The sequence below is a fragment of the Tupaia chinensis genome, unplaced genomic scaffold (genome assembly GCF_000334495.1).
Source record: "Tupaia chinensis unplaced genomic scaffold, TupChi_1.0 Scaffold145685_1, whole genome shotgun sequence".
Lineage (NCBI taxonomy): Eukaryota > Metazoa > Chordata > Mammalia > Scandentia > Tupaiidae > Tupaia > Tupaia belangeri.
Genome location: NW_006205542.1, coordinates 2,035,568 through 2,056,072, shown reverse-complemented (window position 1 = coordinate 2,056,072; position 20,505 = coordinate 2,035,568). Strand labels below are relative to the sequence as shown.

General features: G+C 36.4%; 1 protein-coding gene across 50 annotated transcripts in view; it reads right to left on the bottom strand.

Moving 5' to 3' along the window:
- The window catches only part of RIMS1 (regulating synaptic membrane exocytosis 1), a 254,173-nt gene that overhangs the window by 191,917 nt on the left and 41,751 nt on the right, over positions 1–20,505 (bottom strand). For all 50 annotated transcript variants that reach the window (XM_027768198.1, XM_027768199.1, XM_006168296.3 and 47 more), the window contains exons 2-4: positions 6,057–6,124; positions 5,361–5,471; positions 755–854 (exon numbers count right to left, since the gene is read on the bottom strand). In XM_027768198.1, the coding sequence (XP_027623999.1) occupies positions 755–854; positions 5,361–5,471; positions 6,057–6,124 (279 nt within the window). The remainder of the gene's footprint in view (positions 1–754; positions 855–5,360; positions 5,472–6,056; positions 6,125–20,505) is intronic.

Below are 20,505 nucleotides of genomic sequence, written 5' to 3'. Positions count from 1 at the left end.
CCAAAAGACTTTTACTAAACTCTGAGATGAAGTCGGATGGAGGAAATACGTTAATGTGATTTTAACAAAATGAAAATTAATAATTCACTGAAAACAGATTTTTAAACTGTGCTGCTACTGAAAAATAATATACCTAAACTAGATTTTAAATTGTATTGTTACTGAATGTTGGTGCATTTGAATTTAATAAATGATTTATGTCATGTTAATCTTGTAAAACAACCTAAATAAATCTCCTTATACCAAAATTAGCACATCTGTATAAGTACGATATATGTCACATAAAATTAACAAATATCTTATTACATAATCTGTGCAAGAAATGCGATTATGATCATGTTCTTTAGAAAAGCAGTACTCCTTAATAAGTGTTTTGGGACTACCATAAAAAATTCTAGTAATTACCAAATATTAAATTATAAACTAAAAAGAGTGATATAAAAATTTTTTTCACAAAGCTGTCACTACAGATTTGAAGTTTTATAGCCATTTTTGAAGTCACCTATAAAAATGAGTAATGTGTCAGTATTTTGCCTCTATTTTACATAAATAAAAAACTACATTCTTACTCTCTCTAAATTATTTCTGATACATAATTACATATTACTGCAACTGGTAAGTATTCATATCAAGAAAAAAATCTTTATTCATGCATTAAAATTAGTGACATAAATGACATAACTAACTCAAAAATTGAAAATCATTAAGTCATCATGAAAAACACATTGTTTAAATGTTAAAAAAGAACCTTTACCTGCTCTTAGGTGTCCGACTACATCTGCTAGGCTACCCTTCTTTACTTTGGTGATGAAAGCACCCAGGCGTCCTAAGTCAGTCATTTTTCCTCCAACAACCTGGATAATTACAAATTTATAAGTTCCCAAGTGTCATTTTGAAATACGAGATTATTAGGTAGAGGAATCAATTAGCTTGTCCTTTTATAACATATTTAGAATTAAAGGAGTCCGCACAGTAGTAAAGTTTTAGGAATTAATAAAAAAAGGACGCTGTATGTGAGATGAGCATGTGTTCTAAGAAGTCTGCATCCTGATTCCTGATAACAGAACAGTAGCATGACAGATGTGCATTCAGGGCTAGAGGGTGGCACAATGGTAAGACTACTGGACCTAGACGGGAAAGATCTTGGGTTTGTGTGCAGAGATCTCTGGGAGCATGCTGAGCACACTCAGGCCTGTGATTCAGGCCAGCTGGTGATGGATCACAGGGGTCTTCCTCCCTCTCTTTCTCTCTGGGAATTAAATTAGTAATTGAGCACTTAGAGGACAGGTGTCAGGTTCTCCCCACTTACTTTCAAACACATAGTGTTTTAACAGTTTTCATTATGGCTTGTTTTTCCTTTATCTTCCAAATTCATGCCTATCATTTGAATTACTATTTCCAAATAAATATAATGCCTTGCTATCTCATGAGATCTTGATCTCTTTTATATATATGTGGTGGTCTTCAGCTCAAAGGCCTTAAAGACATTCAAGCCAAGAACAGGTCACTTTTGGGAAATAATTTATCCTGGTGCAAAGCCTAAGATTATTTCTGCAACTGACCACTTGAATGCTCTTCTCATCTGAAATATGTAAGGAGATTTCCAAGAGTTTATGGGAAAATGGAATTGAAATATGATAAATTTTAAATCTATGCATAGATTTTTCATAATATGTATTTTGCATTAACTGTTTGAAGATGCCCTCTTTGCCCAGGTAAATCTCAAAATCTGAGTTATATTGCTGGATGTTTAACACTTTTACTTGGCTTTTCTACTATACCAAAAATCAAGTATATCTGAAAAGATGCTATGTTTAATTTCTTCCAATTTAGGGGCTCAAATATACATAACTAAAATGAGTGGGGGAGCCAGTCATGTACTGAAACAGATAAGCATTATGAACTTGTAGCCAGATCTCACATGACCAACAATGGTTCAAATTCCAGACCCTGCAGCTTGAAAAATCACCAGTCATGTGTATGTTTTACCCAAGGCCACAATGGCATGAAGAGACATAGGAAAAAGGACTGAAGCACGACCAGGCCTCATTAAAGGGTGCTTTCTCTCTCTCTCTCTCTCTTTCTCCCCCCCCCATCTATCTCTGGGGGAGCCAGTCATGTACTGAAACAGATAAGCATTATGAACTTGTAGCCAGATCTCACATGACCAACAATGGTTCAAATTCCAGACCCTGCAGCTTGAAAAATCACCAGTCATGTGTATGTTTTACCCAAGGCCACAATGGCATGAAGAGACATAGGAAAAAGGACTGAAGCACGACCAGGCCTCATTAAAGGGTGCTTTCTCTCTCTCTCTCTCTCTTTCTCCCCCCCCCCATCTATCTCTGGTGAGTGCATGCACCCTCTGGCAATTAAAAAGTACATTTAAAAGAAAGAGTAAAATATTATTGGTTGGAGTTGACCCACAATTCTTGGCAGATATAAGATTAGTGAAAATGATCAAAATTATTTTACAATAAGAAAAATTAATTGGAATGATCAATAAGAGCATTTTCAAGTACACTTACTGAATTTTATTTTTAGTTGAACAAGTGATTAATAGTTTTTAATCCAGTTATCAAACAACTGTAATGCAATCTTGTGATTAACAATAGCTTTAAAGTAGCATCTTTGAATGCTTTTTAAATTTCTTTTTTTTTTTTGGAGAGGTTTTCGCTATAGGGCACGTGCGCTCGCCAGACAGATAGAGACAGAGAGACAGAAAGCGAGAAATCACCCCCCAGGGGGGATGGCCATGCTGCAATCCCTTCGCCTCCATTCTCCTCTCAGGATCTTGGGCACGCACGCACACGCGCCCGGCATGACTTTTAAGCCACTGGGTCTGGATGCAAACCGTGGTCGACTACGTGGGAGTCCAGCGACATAGCCATTACACTAAGTGCTAATTCCCAATGCTTTTTAAATTTCTGAAAGCAAGTTAAACCATGTGATTTAACACACATACACATCACACACATAATATATGTTTCTCTGTGTGTATACTTCTCTACGATAACAATTAGCTTTTAGTAATCTATGATTTGCTCATTCTATTTGTTACAACAGTATTATTTAAAGATACATTTTACTGCTTTGGTACTACCATAAATATTACTGTAATTAGAAAACAATATCTTCCACAATTTTTTTTTCCTTAAAGACAGGGTCTTGGGGTCTGCAAGTGGCATGATTGATGGCTAAGGCACTGGACTCCCACACGGCCAGCTGTGTTTTTAGCCCTAGACCTGGAGGCTTTCTTTCTCACTTTCCCTCTCTCTGTCTCTTTCTCTCACTCTGTCTCTCTCTGGTGAATGCATGCAGGCTTTAAGAAATTTTAAATAATAATGATAATGATAAAAAAAAAAAAGACAGGGTCTCACTGTCACAATCCTCTTCCCTCACCCTCCCAGCTGGGATTACTGGCATGTGCCACCACACTGGGTTGTTTTCTGTTTTTGTTTGTTTGTTTGTTTTTGGTAGACAGAGCCTCCCTGTGTTGCTCAGGCCAACCTCAAGATCATTACCCTCCTGCCTCAACTTCTCCAATTTGCTGGCATTATAGCAAATTTACCTAGCCCTCGGGTTGACTGGAAATTACCTAGGCATCTGGGGAGCATGGCATCTTAACATTACACACCACTCAGGCTGAGCCTAAGGTCTTTTTCTAAAAAAAAAAAAAATAATAATAATAAGTATTTATTAATTAGTATTATTATGTGCTATAAGTCACATGTACTCACCAGAGAGACAGAGAGAAGGAAAGTAAGAAAGCAAGCCGCCAGATCCGGGACTCAAACTGCAGTCAGCTATGTGGGTGTACAGTCCCTCAACCATAAGATTTTATGAGGATTAAATAAGACAGTTCACATTGTCTTCCCCTGAGCCTTGCTTAAAGAATGTGCTGAAATTGTGTTGCCAATTATTGATAACATCTGTTATTTTTGTTTAAGTTGAAGATGGCTAGCTTTTAATGTAATAGTCTTTATCATATTAGAGACCTCTTTAAAATCCTAGTTCGTAAAAAGCTTTAATCAAACTTCAAGAGAAGTTTTACATGTTGACTAATTTTTACTATAAAATGATTGTTTAAATTACTTAATGAACTGATAGAAAGCATCATTGAGTCCCACTTGCCCTTCCCCATTCATGTGAGTTAATGTCCCGTTCTCTGCCCCTCCCCCTTTCACCCAAAGCCAGCCTCCTCCACTTCCACACACTGGAGTGTGGAGATGGATGTTTGTGTACCAAGGTCTCCATGTGCTCGCCATGCACACACACAAGTATGTGCCTGTGATCATGGCCGGCTGCGGTTAAGGTGGATTGTGGCTGGGGGTGTTGGTATCTCTTTCTCTTGTCTGTCTAAATCTCTCATGAAATAAACACACTTTAAAAAATTTAAAAAAAAAAATTAAAGTCTTTTGAAAGTAAAAATTGCACATGAACTTTATATTCAGAGAAAAATACCTCAGTTTTCATGCATTTTATTAAATTTTCCTACCACATCTACACATTAATACTTTGACTTAAAACATTAACCCAAGGGCTGGCAGGTGGCATAGTGGTTAAGGACACTGGACTCCTACATGGCCAAATGTGGTTCAAATCCCGGAACCAGTGGCTTTCACTATCTCTATCCCTCTCTGGTTTAACTAAAATAAATAAATAAATAAATAAATAAATAAAGTTAAATAAAATAAGTCTTTAAAAAATTATCCCAGATAAAAATATTACATGTACTATAATATATTAAAATATTAACATGATATGAGGGGGTCTTCAAAAAACTTCTTGTACAACAGATATTATATTTCTTTGGGTGATGGCCACGCGTCACACCACAATCCCTTCTTCATTTCTCCCCCCTGTTGGGATTTAGGGCATGCACATGCACCAGCATGTTCTTTAAGCCTCTGGGTACAGCTCAGACTGCGCCTTCAGTCATGTGGTATCTAGCTGCCTCAACCATCATTTAGTCTTAAGCACAACTTTCTGAAGTCCCCTTGTATACTCATTAGAGAAATGTGCGTGCGTCACACCACAATCCCTTCTTCATTTCTCCCCCCTGTTGGGATTTAGGGCATGCACATGCACCAGCATGTTCTTTAAGCCTCTGGGTACAGCTCAGACTGCGCCTTCAGTCATGTGGTATCTAGCTGCCTCAACCATCATTTAGTCTTAAGCACAACTTTCTGAAGTCCCCTTGTATACTCATTAGAGAAATGTGCGTGCATATGTGTGTGTGTGTGTGTGTGTGTGTGTGTGTTTTCTGGAGATGAGAGGAAGATATTTAAAAATTATTGTTGGAAACTTGGTTAAATGCAATCCTTCTGTAGTTCACCCTTCAAGATGAGGATACTTACTTTCAGACCCAGTAATGCACCTGATTCTTTGGGCATGGTTGTTCTCTTGTTAAGAATAACACGCCCAATTAGTCGGTCTCCCTCTTTAGACGGCTGCCACGTCACAGGATGCTATTATAATACGAATAAAATATAAAAAGTAAACAATTAGCTTTCTTTCCTAAAGATAAATAATGATTCGTTATAGCATGATTCAGTTTGCTCAGTTAAAAAAACTACTGCAGATGAAATTTTTTCATTCTGTTGGACTCTATCCTTGGCTTAGAATGATTTTCACTTAGAGCTGATTTTATTTGCACTAGACACTACAATATATGCTTCTAGAAGCAGACAGCAACTAACTACATCTCTTTAAAAAATAGTTCTGAAATGGAATTAAATGAAATTTTAAAATACATCTGGTTATTTAAAGAAAATCAATTCTGTATTTTGAGTTGCTGATCTCAATGTACTTAAGCAAAAAAACAATGGGATTTACATATAAACATTTTACTTAACTTAAAATTTGTTATAATTACTCAGTGGTATCTTATTTTCTTTAAAAAGTACTATCAAATAAAAATCAGTATTAGCTTTCATCGATTGTATAATAGAGCAGAATAAGGTAATTCCCTATTACTTTGCTTATCAGATAAAGAACAATGAGTAACACATGTAAGCCCTGAATGCCAAGCATTCACTTCCCAGAAAGCTTACCGAACTGATAGGTGATGTTTCCCGGCTATGCCACGTGGCAGGATCCAGCCAGTAATAATCCAAGTCACCTGCACAGTAAGAAAAGAAGGAAGAGTGTAATGGCATTAAAAAGGAGACTGCACCACTTCAGGCATACTTCTTCAACCTATAAAGTAAAGCGTGATGACCATTACATTCTGCGTGTACGTCCCACAACGACACACTCGGGCTGTGGTGGTTGCGACTCTCATCACTGGAATGACGCTACCGACGGGCTTCACACAATAGAAGAGCTGCCTTTCTTTTTCAGCCCTCAGCCCAGAACACATACATATAAAAGTACAGGAAAGGACAGGGATAATCCAACCCTGAAAGGGAATATTCATATCAAGACACAGTCTGCCATCTGGGGATGCTAGCTAAAATTTGATTCTTTGAACTGAGATAAGCATTAAAGTTGAACATCTTCCTTTCTCCTGTTCTAAACTATATCACATTTTCCAAAATTATTCTATGGTCTGTATTTTCCCTCATCCACTAAAAAACGTGATACATATTTTCAAGAAATAGTGATGAATAAATTACATACTAAAAGTTACTTTTAGCAAAAGAGTACATGATAAAAAATTCAGTTTACTAAGCCATAAAGAATGTTAAGTGTTAACTTGGTAATCGTGAATATGTTAATCTTTATCTTTTTGTCTTTTTGACCTAAAAACATAACGTCAAAAAAAGTGTTTGAGAAAAAAAATAATGGAAACCCACCATGCTTTTAATGAAAGGCCAGAGAAAAGGTGGGTAACCTATGTAAGAATAGCATCTTAGGGAAGGCAGGGGAATGACCAATCTTTTATATTTTAAATATCAGATTAACTCAGTGAAAAATTGGTCTTAAAAAAGAAAGAAAAATAGAGTTAACATGCCAGCTAACAGTGAGATTTCGAGCTAACTTTTGGACAATATACTTGGCTGATACAGGGGAAGGTCATAAGTAAAGAATTTTATATTAATGATACACAGAGCAGATATAGGCACTGTAAAAGAAATATGATCTAAAGTAGTTTTTTAAATGTATAGTTGCAGTTCTGAGGAGCTACATCCCTTTAGCTTTGACATGTCATAGGAAAATAGAAAGCTAATGCTTGATCCACGGCAGTAAACACTGAAACGTTCTTCAAATATGCCATATAGGCAACAGTAGCATATTTTATGCAGGGGCCAATATTAGGCGTTACATTAAGCAAAAATGATATTCCCTTAAAGTTTACTTCCCATGAAGTATCTATATCAAAATCACATACTTTAAAATATATACCTAGCTTGGAACTGAAGATTATATAGCTTTCTAAACTCCTATTGGACCACTTCAATTATTGGAATGTACGGAAGTTTTATTTACTATTTATAAAAATTTCACAAACTAACTTTTAAAAATTCACTCTATCTTGGGCACTGGTCCTCTTGAATAAAATATTTATAATAACAAGAAAATTGAAATTACTATTAATACAAATGTTATTATTCAAAAGGTGATTAATGCAATTTATAAATATTTCACCCAAAAATTTCATATACCTAGCAATAAGGCCTGATGACTTCTTAAATGATGATTCACTCTGAAATACTGTTATAAATTAATAGAACCACTGAGATATTTATCAGGAGGGAGGTTATATTTCCAGGAAGAAGATGAGATTATCATTAAATTGAAAACTGCATTTTAAGCCTCTGAAAGCCCAGCTGTGTGTCACAGTGGTAATGCTAGCACCCCACAGTGCCAGAAGCCATATGGTGAAAGTGGTTCAGATCACAAGTCAGCCTGAGAAACACGCTGGGCACAGGTGGGGGCACCAAGGATTCAGAAGAGCTGGAGGGCTGAGGAAGACAGATCACAATATGACAAATCCCCCCTCCCCCCGGACGGTGCCTGGTGCCCACTCTCTCTCCCCTCTCACCCTTCTTTCACACATACACATGACTTTCAGTCATTTAAAAAACAAAAACAAAAACAAAAAAAAGAAAGAACAGAAAAAGAAAGGAGGGGAGAAGTCTTTGAAGTAAAAAAATGACAAAAATTCATCCTAGGATTTCAAGAAAACACAGTTCATAGTATCCTTCAATAACTTAAAAGAGTATTTCCTGGGATCCTCTGGCTCTTGTTTCACTTCCTCATATAGTGTGGTTCAAATTTATGTTTCACTCACTGTGTCTTAAATAGATCTAATACACATATCTGGTAAGTATTTCACGTGCAAAAAACATTCTCTATAGTCAAAGGACCAAAAGCAAGTAAACCTGGTAAAATTCAGTAATAAACCCATCCATACTCTATTGTGAAATACTGCTTTCAACCAATGCATTCTATCCTCCATAAGTTTTGTAGGATGATTTTGAACTGAAAATCCAATTTGACTGATTTTATATTGGATTGTCAGGTGATTCCAATGTGTAGTCATCACAAAGTGTAACATTATCTTGTGGTAACAAGGATGCTACAAATTTTGTAACTTGAATTTTTGGTTCATATGTAGTATTGTAGATATTTACCAGCTATTGCTAAGAAATGTAAATACAAAAAATGCATTCCGTACTTTTGCATACAATAATATTTGTATATATTTTAGTATACTATTGTATCTCCTTCAGATTCTGAATGATTTCTAATGGTTTTCTTTTCTTTTGAGAGAGATTTTTGCTATAGGGCACATGAGCTTGCCCCAGAGACAGAGAGAAAGTGAGAAATCACCCCCTATGAGGACGCCATACCATCTATTCTCCTTTCAGAATTTTGGGCACGCACACAGTGTGCCTGGCTTGAGTTGTAAGCTGCTAGGTCCAGGATTTGAACAGCTGTTGACTAAGTGGGAGTTCAACAACTTAACCATTACTCTATCTGCTGGTCCTTTTTTTTTTAAAGGTTTTTGCCATGGGGTGCATGCACTCCGCAGAGAAACAAAGAGAGACAGTGAGAGGGAATGTGAGAAATCATCCCCCAATCTCTCAGGATTTGGGACACACATGCATTGTGCCTGCCATGAGCTTCAAGCCACCGGGTCCGAAACTCAAAGCATAGTCAGCCATGAGGAAGTCCAGTGCCCCAACCACCACACCATATACTGGCCCCTCTAATAGATTTCTAATCACTTAACCTCATTATAACTTATTAAAATGTAACACTCTTGCTTAAAGACTTACAAAACAATTCTAAAATATGAATATATAGTTTGAAACTTTATTGGTTCCTAATATCCATGTACTTAATAACTTGGAATGATATTGACTTTTAAGTACTCTAATCTTTATATAACTCATATTTCCCTATAATTAATGGAAAAAGCAACATTCAAAAAAACTTACTCCTAATATACTGAGAATCTAGTATTTAGGGTCAGCGTGTGGCAGGATGATTCAGACATTGAACTCCCACATGGCCAGTCACAGTTCGAGTCCCAGACCTAGCAGTTTGTTTTCTCATTTTCTCTCTCTCCCTCTCTGGTGAGCACATGTTCCCAATAGCAAATTAAAATAATATTGATAATAAGAATAATAAAGAAAATGTAATAAATAATTCTAAAAAAGGGAATCTAGTATTTCATTAATACAAAACATTTTCCTTGACTATTTTTCTCATAGATGACTTAAGACATTGATTGCCAGGTGGGATAGCCACATGATAAATCCATGGTATCTAAATGGTCTAACCAGGGGACATATTGGCTGCTTGAGTCCCCTGAAATATCTGCAATACCTAACTAGTCAAGTTCAATGAAATGGCATACTTTTAAACATTCTTTTTCATGAAGAATTTTAAAACAGACTTTTCTCCTGTTCCTTGAAAAAAAAAGAATCGGTTAATTAAATTTAGTCAGCTAAATGACACATGGTCATCTGTAAAGAGATCTAGTTTTTCCTAAACCAAAGTCATTATGATTAAAGTATTTAACAATGTGCAAATGTACATCTCTGTGATTTAAAATTTTATATATTATGATGTGTAATGTCAAAGTACAATAGATTCCAATATGACCAATCATTATGAGTTTGAACAAAAATGTTTTCTAAATAATTCAGATGCATTATTGAACATATATAAATATATTAAAACTGTATGAAAGCCAAATCTCTATTTTCATAGATTAAGTATCTATTTACCAACTTATGTGACAGTTATATTTAATCAAGTACAATATGTACCTAAGGAGCAGGCAATGAAGAGGTAATCTCCACAAAAGCCTTAATGTATTAGAAAACTGAAAAATTTTGGCCATCTCCAAAATAATAACAGCTTATTTTTATTGCCATTATAATGAATTGAGATAAAAAAATGGAACTTAAACCAAGTCTAAGACTGACTCACAGTAACTGCACAATTTCTAACACATACCCATAATTATGCTACTTGTCATCTTAAAAAAATAAATGGCTCTTCCTACATAAACTAGATTATTATCATTTAAAAAAATGTTAAGATCACTGACCAAAAAATCAGAAGATTCATTCTTGCCAGATATTTCCTAAGCTTCTTAGATTTTTTCTATTTATTAATATTTTTAGTCATCTGTGGGAAGCTATGTATCAGAATTAAATAAAAGTAGGTAAATCCTAAACTGTTTTATTACAGCACAACATATGTACAAATTAAAACTGCACACAATTATGGGGGACCAGCAGTTGGTGTAATGGCTATGTCACTGGACTCCCATGTAGTTGATGGCAATTCAAGTCTTGGACCCAATGTCTTAAACTCACGTCAGGCACGTGTGTGTGCACCTAGGATCCAGAGGAGAATGGAGGAGAAGGGATTGCGGTGTGGCCATCCCTCCTGGGGGTTGATTTCTTGCTTTCTGTCTCTCTGTCTCTCTGTCTCTCTCTGCCTTTCTGGTGAGTGCACCCACCCTATAGAAAAAAAAAAAAAACAACCTCTCAAAAAATTACAATTATGGAATGTATGCATGTATGCATACGTATACATGCAGTGAATACACAAAGTAAACTCAGTTCTGGTTTGTAGGACAAGCAGATGGCTTAATGGCTATGTTGCTGGACTCCCATGTAGCGGACCACGGTTCGAGTCCCAGACTGGTAGCTTAAACTCATGCCGGGTGCATGTGTGCCCAAGATCCCAAGAGGAGAATGGAGGAGAAGGGATTGAGGCATGACTATCTTCCCTGGGGAGTGATTTCTCGCTTTCTGTCTCTCTCTCTGTCTTTGTGGCGAGCGTACGTGCCCTATAGCAAAAACCTCTCCCTGACCCCCCAGAAAAATGGGTTTGTAAGCTGAGACAGGCAGGGTATCTTTAGCATTAAGTTCATGGTCAGCACATGAGTTAAATATTATTTTGTTTGAATTACGATAAAATATATACTTTTTAATTAATTTTAATATTTTATAGGGGCATTCATTTAGGAATGTATTTTCACAGATAGGAATCAAAATCTTAAATCAAACTCTGAAATGAAATTTTCACTCTAATATAATAAAAATACCATTTTGAAATGATTTTTTTCATATTTTAGAAACATATTTGAGATATTTCTATGCCTACAAAGAGAAAATATGCTCTGCTGTTCCCCAAATTACATTTAACAGTGGAGCTAACTTTGGAATAAATCAGCAATAATTTGCTACATAGCAAAATTTCCTAGAAAGCCAAATTTCAACTAATTAGCAATTAAGAGACAAAAATATTACTTAGTTGGACCTAGGGTTTAGGTACCAATATATAATGGGAAGATATACTTGTTAAATTGGGTCATTAATCATACAATCTGTGGAATATTAAATCCTATTTTGTAAGTACTGTGTGTACTGTTGCAAAGTAAATGTATTATCTTTCATGATTGAATATTGTTGTTTGTGATTGAATTACTGTCCATCTAAATTTCTGGCATAGTAAAAATATTAGTCCACAGATAAGTTTTTATTATTCCATCTGAAATCTATGCCAAAGTTCAGTTGCCAAACATATATGGGGGCAAACACTGCACAAAATCAGGTAACAGACTTGAGTACCCTATCTTAAGGAAGGACTGGAAGCCTCTCAAAACCACTGGTATTCACCAATATTTCTTTAATAATTCTAAAACACTTAAAATCCAATTTCTGGTTTTGGCCTAGGGAAAAAAGACAGGCATTCCTTGGAAGAACTGCTTTATCTCCATTCATTAGAGATTCATTAGAGGGGTTGTTTTCCTTTTTCTTTTCTTTTTTTTTTCCTACCGTAAGAGTGGGCACACATACATGCCAGAGAGAGACAGAGAGACATAAGGAGGAAGATGGGGGAAGCATCTTCCTATCCCCAGGGAGGCATGATCATATAATCCCTTTTTCTCCCTTTCTACAACCTATTGAGATCTGGGGCAGGCACACACGTGTCTGGTATGTGAGGGATTCAAACCATGATGAGCCATATGGGATCCAGGTTCCCTTAACCACCAGGCTACAAGGGCCAGCCTTAGTGTGGTTGTTATATAAATGCATGTTAGAAATTTCATTTAGGGCCCAACTGTAACAAGACAACAGTAGCATAATGCTCTGAAATGCTGAAGCCATATGGAAGATAAGGGTTCAATTCCTGTGTCAGTCTATATACCCCCAAACCCTCAATACATATATACATGCCTGTAATCCTGACTAGAAAAGCTTAGTGATAGTAGGGAATAATTGTAACAAGAAATCCTGTTGAGAGTCCTTCCCTCCCTCCCTCTTTCTCCTGAAATTTAAATAAATAAGTATAAAAAATAAAAGAAAAAACTTTTACATTGGGAAGCAGTTATGTTCACCATTGAAGACGCCCAACATAACTAACCATTAGAGAAATGCAAATCAAAACTAAAATGAGATATTACCTCAAAACTGTTAAGATGGCTAATATTTACCAAAAACAAAAAACAAAAACAAACAAAGAAAACAAAACAAAAACAGAAAGTGTTGCTGAGCCTTTAGAAAAAATTGGAAACTTCATACACTTTGATGGGAATGTAACTGGTACAGACACTATGGAAAACACTACGACGGTTCCTCAAAAAATTAAAAATAGGGACCAGCAGTTAGCGTAATGGCTATGTCGCTGGACTCCCATGTAGTCAACCTCGGTTCGAGTCCCTGATCCGATGGCTTAAACTCACACCAGGCACGTGTGCGTGCATGCCCAAGATCTCAAGAGGAAAATGGAGGAGAAGGGAATGCGGCGTGGCCATCCCCCCTGGGGGGTGATTTCTCGCTTTCTGTCTCTCTGTCTCTTTCTGGCGAGTACACACACCCTATATCAAAAACCTCTCCAAAAAAGAAAAGAAAAGAAGAGAAAAGAAAATTAAAAATAGAACTACCATATGATTTAGAAGTATCATTTCTAAGTATATATTCAAATGAAATGAAATCAGGACTTCAAAGATATATCTTCAGGTCCATGTTCATTGCTGCACTAGTCATTAGAGCCAAGGTGGAGAAACAATGTAAGTGTTCACTGACAGACAGACAGGTTCACTGATGGAAAAACACATCAAAAAATGTGGTGGGAACCAGCAGTTAGCGTAATGGCTATGTCGCTGGACTCCCACGTAGTCGACCGCGGTTCGTGTCCCGGACCCAGTGGCTTAAAACTCACGCCGGGCGCGTGTGCGTGCGTGCCCAAGATCCCGAGAGGAGAATGGAGGAGAAGGGATTGCGGCGTGACTATCCCCCCTGGGGGTGATTTCTCGCTTTCTGTCTCTATGTCTCTCTCTGTCTGTCTGGCGAGCGCACGCGCCCTACAGTGAAAATCTCTCCAAAAAAAAAAAAAAATGTGGTGTGTACACACACCTATATATATACACACAGACGCATACACCTATATATATAAATATATATATACACACACACACACACACAATGAAATATTATTTGGTCTTTAAGAAAAGAAAATCCTGCCATTTGTGACAACATGGAGGGACCTAGAGGACATCATGCTACGTGTAATAATCCAGATATAGGACACACTGTACATAATGGCAGTTTTATGAGGCATCTAAAATAGCTAAACTCGTAAGAGAAGAATAGTGGTTGCCTGAAGGTGGAGGAAAGGGGAAAATGGGGGAGAGGGGAAGATGGGAGGTATTAGTCAAAGGGTATAAAATTTCAGTTATACAACATTAATAAATCCTAGAACTGGACTATATGGAATAGTGTCTAGAGTTAGCACTATACTGTGCTGCACACTTAAAAATTTGCTTAGGGAATAAATCTGTTTAAGCATTCCTATCACAAAAAAAATAAACCAAATATAAAAATAAGAGGGGAGGAGGAAAGTTTTGGAGCTGATCAAGATGTTTCTTGCTAGGTTGTTGTGATAGTTCCAGAGATGTATATTTATCTCCAAACTCATTAAGTTAAATGTAATAAATATATATAGCTTTTTGTATGCCAAATAAACCTCAATAAAGTAGTTCTTTAAGAAAAAAGATTCCGGGACCAGCAGTTAGCGTAATGGCTATGTCGCTGGACTCCCATGTAGTCAACCGTGGTTCGCGTCCCAGATCCAGTGGCTTAAACTCACGCCAGGCGCATGTGCGTGCGTGTCCAAGATCCTGAGAGGAGAATGGAGGAGAAGGCATTGCAGCATGACCATCCCCCCCCGGGGTGGGGTTGATTTCTCGCTTTCTGTCTCGCTGTCAGAGGAACAGTCGCGTTTGGAAAAAACCTTTCAAAAAAAAAAAAAAAAAAAAAAGAAAGAAAAAAGATTCCTTTTTGAAATTTATCTTTGTTATAATCTGCTTCTATCAGCCAACCAAAACTACCACTCTTACTCTCTGTTACATAATTTTTTTTTTTTTTGAAGAGTTTTTTTTGTTTTGTTTTGTTTTGTTTTTGCTACGGGGCGCGTGCGCTCCTCAGAAAGAAAAAAAGAGACAGAAAGCAAAAAATCACCCCCCAGGAGGGATGGCCACACTGCAATCCCTTCTCCATTCTCCTCATGGGATCCTGGGCACGCATGTGCACCCAGTGTGAGTTAAGTCGCCGGGTCTGGGACTCCAACCGTGGTCAGCTATATGTGAGTCCAGTGACATAGCCATTACGTTAACTGCTGGTCCCCACAGTATGATTATTTTCATACCACCTCTTCAGTGCTACAAAACTCGTCCTCCACACAAAAATGAGGCTAATGCCACCATCATCACAAAAGTTCCATGCAGATTAAATGAAATACTCAGTTTTGTCCATTGTAAACGATTTTAGAAATAGAGTTTAATGTGTAATTAACAGCTGAGGTTAATAATATAAAATCATGGTGCTAGAAATCAGATTTATAGATAGTGATAACACACACATACACACACACATATGTGTGTGTGTGTGTATGTGTGTGTATGTTATATCCACTGGAGGATAACTTCTCCTTCTCCCTCTTCCTCACTTTGTCTCTGTCTAGAAAGTGTACATGCCCTCTGACAATTAAAACAAAAAAGAAAAATGTTAAAAGGAAAGCTGTTGAAGTCTCTCTCTTTATAAAAATTAATTGATCTGTTTAATATATCCTGGACAATGTTTCCTTGACATCAGCTTGTAAAATACAATACATTAAAATTATTTAATACAGATATTATAGAATAGACTTTATACTTGCATTCAAATAAGTTACAAGCTTCCTAGCTTCTTGAGATTCCTTATTTTAAGTTTACTGCTAACAAAATTATCTGTACAGTAATGGTACTAATGATCTTAAAAAAACCACTGCTGTGAGTTTAGACAAATAACAGGGCTAGTCTAGAAGATGTGACTTTTAAGGGAACATAGAAAGCTTTGTAGTTTTACTTTAAATAGGCCATGATATTGAGGACTAAAGGCATTTGAGAGAGTAAGTACCAGTTACAGGGTTAATTTTTCCCAGTTTTGAAACTTTTACTTTATATAAATTTAGATTTTTGATACTACATAAAGCTTTGAGGTCTAGACACACTTCCAAAATACCACAATGATTCATGATATCCTTATCCTTTACCTCTTTAATGACCTGATACCATAGGCCTCAGAAAAAGTCAATAAATGGAAATTCCTGAAAGCTTTAAACAACAACAAATAATCACACACACACACACACACACACACACACACACACACACACACACACACACTTGCGTCACAGAATTATATGACAGTCACGTTTTTCAGGGAATCTAGACCATACTATATTATCTGAATTAAACGACCCCCACCAAAAATAGTATTTGAAGAAAAGTCTGTAAAGTCATCAATAATAGGACAAAAACCTTTCACATACAATAGTTTAGAGGATTAAATTTCACATGTTAATAATGTCTGAGGCCTAAGGACTGAGAAATTTCTTCCTCAGAATCTAAATATAGAATAGAAAGGTACCCTGGACTAAAAAAATCTCAACTGACCATCTTAGGGAAACGTTTTCTGTTTTTCCAACACAATGATTCTTCATAAATTAAAATTGGGAAGTGCTGTACACAAGCGGGAAATATTTTATTGCAACTTTCCAACTGACCAGGCTTCCACATTGACACTGAGTATTCCATTCACGTGGGAGAACAGGTTGTCACGTGCAAAGCCTCGGAATAACCAGCCAGGAAACCCTGTGGAAAAAATTGGGGTTTATTTGTTTTCATTGTCTGGGGACTGGATGTTCACCATAGGTTTAAGAAATTGTAATGTGGGCAACTTCACAGAAGAGACATTACGAGAACGTACTCTAGATGGAAATCTCCTTGCTAAAGGAAAATGTTAGTATTTATCAGGACCCAGGCAACACAAGAAAAACAGCTTTAACTGGCAATAATATTCTGAATGTCAGATCAATTCCGACCTGCCTCTACAGCTCAAAGAAAGGAAATTTTGAAAATGTGGAGATCAATATACGTCATTATCATAGTTTTAATGATATAAATTACACACATTATAGCCAAATGATGGTAAGATGAATTTTAAGTGTACAGAGACAAAAGTGGAAGTATTTATGAGGTATTAATACTGCTTATCATTTAAAAAATATATTGGGCATAGGGCCAGTAGGTGGTGTGGTGACTAAGGGTGCTGGACTCCCACATGGCCGACCACAGTTCAAGTCCAGGGCCTGGCTACTCACTTTCTCACTTTCCCTCTCTCTCACTCCCTATGTCTCTCTTTGGTTAAATTAAAATAAATACATGGATAGATAGATAGATGATTGATAGTTTGTTAGATAGATAGATAGAGTTAAATAAAATAATTCTTAAAAAAAATACTGGGCTCTTTAAAAAGCAGAAAATTAACTTATATCCTAGAAAACATTTTTGGTGATTTTTTTGGCAGATGTTTTGAAATCAAACCAAGTTTCTATAAATACTTTTACCTTTTTTTTTCTCTTCTTTCTTTCTTATTAATTACTTGTTGTATCTTTGTTTTTATGTTGGCTATGCAAACACAAAATTTATAGATATATCAAAGGAATTTCTTTTTAGATTATCCCTTCCTTGGCAGTGGGAAGTCACTAGGAAAGAAGTTTAGAGAATATTTTATTTAATGCCTCAGCATTGTTCTTGAGAAAACTGGCCAAACATCCATATTCATAAACCTTCAGTAATTATAACCATAGGAAACCAGGCTGCAAACCACTGCAAGGTCACTGGTCTGAAGCTCTGCCGCAGTGCCAAAGTAGTCAAGCTTCATGAAGGCATAGCCTTTCAAATGCACTCCAAGTCCACAGATAGAGTTAAATAATCTAAGTAAGGTAAAGCACAAAAGAAAATGGGGTGACAAAGTCATACGTAAAAACGTGTCTAAGAGAGGTCCTTCAAAAAGATCATGCAAACTGTGTATTATGAAAAAAACTGCATATGGATTTTAAAGAATCTGCATCAAAATAAACTCGTATCTTAATTCCATCTTTTTCACTAACGTTTTGAAGTTCCCTCACAGAGAGAATCTACATTTCTTACTATAAAGCAATCTAAGCCAACATTGCTCAATAATTAACCTGGTGACTCCTAAAAGGGATTATTTTCCAGAGTTGCTCAATATTTAAGATCTGGAATAAATGAGTCTAAATTTATATTTGCAACATAACAATTTCCAAATATCTTCATTTTAGATGAAAATTTTATAACAAATATTGTTACTTTAAAAAGTCAAGAAAGTTCACAGGCCTGGACTTCAAGTTTCCCCCAATGGCGTCCTGCCTTTGACACAAGTGATCTCTTGAGAAGAATGAGATGCTCTTCTAGCCAGGAATATGAGATAACCCTACCCTCAGCTTACCTGGCTGCTTAAATCTAGAACTCCATGATTACTAGCTACACAGTTCAGAGAGTATATCCTTGAAGACACTGCTCTACAGTATTTCTGAAATGTTAAGCTTAAATAATAGTATCTACAGTTATTTGTGAGGGTTATGCAGTAAATCGATGCAGACGTTCTAAAATATAATTCTGAATTAATACACTCCACAGACAGCCATGCACCTGAACCACACTTTATCTCTAGACAGCCCTTCTCTCCTCGTCGTCCCCACACTTCCTCTTACTATCTTGCCCTTCATCATTATTACAATGTGGTAATTACAGCACGGGTTGCGGTGATGATGTGGCTTATGCTGCATGGATCATGCTGCTGATATTATCTCTGTGAAATGACACAGAAGACACTGGTGTCAGTATCGGGAAGCAATCGTGGGCATTGGAATGACTGACTTATTGTTAGATTAAGCATGCTGTACATTTTTAATTGATGGCACTTTTCCCAAAACATAAATGTTAAAAGTTTTATACTTAAATCTGTAGCTTAATTGTCTATTCTTATTTTGCCTCACCCATCTCTCCTATGCATTTTAGCATACTTCAGGTGTCTACATTTTTACATTCTGGTTAGCAACCTTAATCACTGGTATTAAGGTAAGCTTTAACGTGGGAATTAAAATCAGTTAAATGAGTATTTAATAAATGTAGTGTAACTCTATTTTCATTAAAATAAATATTTTTCTATACATCAAACATTAAGTATCTTTGTTGCAATGAACAAGTTAGCCAAGTCTGTGAATCTTTCCACAGAAGAGAGCATGTGAAAATGACTTCTCACCAGCAAAAATCAACATTCCAAAATTTGAGCCCCTAGACTTTATTCCTACAAAAACCCACTTGGCCCTTACAATTTTATAGTCAAAATCACATAAATGTTTCTCTGATTGTCAGTCCTACAAGATCACTGCAGATGCACACTATAAAAAGGTACAATTAAGTACCTTGACAACAATAAGAATTCACAAGAAAGGAGACAAATAAACCACCACCAACAACAAAACAAAACACAAAAACAAATCAAGCCAATTAGTTAAGTGTAGACCTCCTCTCATTATCATGACACTGTGTCTCTATGAAAGCAACTGCATCAAAGGGCAATGCAAGGTGTGAGTACACCTGTCAGACAGTTATGCATGAACACAACTGAATAAAAGGCCAGCACAGTGGTGTAAAACAACATACACTAAGCAACAACTTAAAAATCATGGCACATAAACTTTTTGACAACAGAAATAGAATCCGAATTAAGAGAAACAATGAAAAATAGATAAATGTGGAATTCTGGTGAGAAAGATTTTAATTAAAATACCTAAACAAATAGCAACATTAATAACAATGTACATAACATTTATTTATTTAGAATACCAGGAAACTCAATTGTCTGGAATAGGGGATTTGAAACTATGTGTTTATAATTCCAAAATTAAATTATTCATCATTTTAAGAAAAAAATAGACACATAGAGCAAGTGTTTATTAAAAACTACTTAAACGTCATGTGTATTAATCATTAAATGCTCTGGACTAGCCCCATAGTCTGTTGTTTAAGGGAGCTAGACCCACTCGGCTGACTGTGGTTCAAATAACCACACCGGTGGCTTGAAAGCACACCAGGTGCATGCAGTTGTGTGCCAAAAATCTTTTTTTTAATTTTTCTTCTTTATCTTCCTTTATCTCTCTGTCTCTCTCTGCTGATACATGCACTCTCTGGCAATTAGAAAAGCAAAAAATATTAAAAAGTTTAAAAAATTAAATTATCTGTAAAAATTAATTTTATTTTCTCCTTTTAAATGTTCTACTCCCTGAAATTTTGTGAATGTAGTACAAAAATGTGAAGTCCAGAGTTAAGTATTCTTTGCATAATGCTCTATACATAGAGCAGCTATTGGGTCATCCAAAAAGTCATGATGCATCTTTTTTTTTTTTTGGTTTTTGCTATAGTGCGTGTGTGCTCGCCAGACAGACAGAGACAGAGAGACAGAAAGCGAGAAATCACCCCCAAGGGGGGATGGCCACACCACAATCTCTTCTCCTCCATTCTCCTCTCAGGATCTTCTCCTCTCAGGATCACGCGCCCGGCGTGAGTTTAAGCCACTGGGTACAGGACTGGGTGGGAGTCCAGCGACATAGCCATTACGCTAACTGCTGGTCCTAAGTCATGAAGCATCTTTGAATAGAAAAAATACATCATGACTT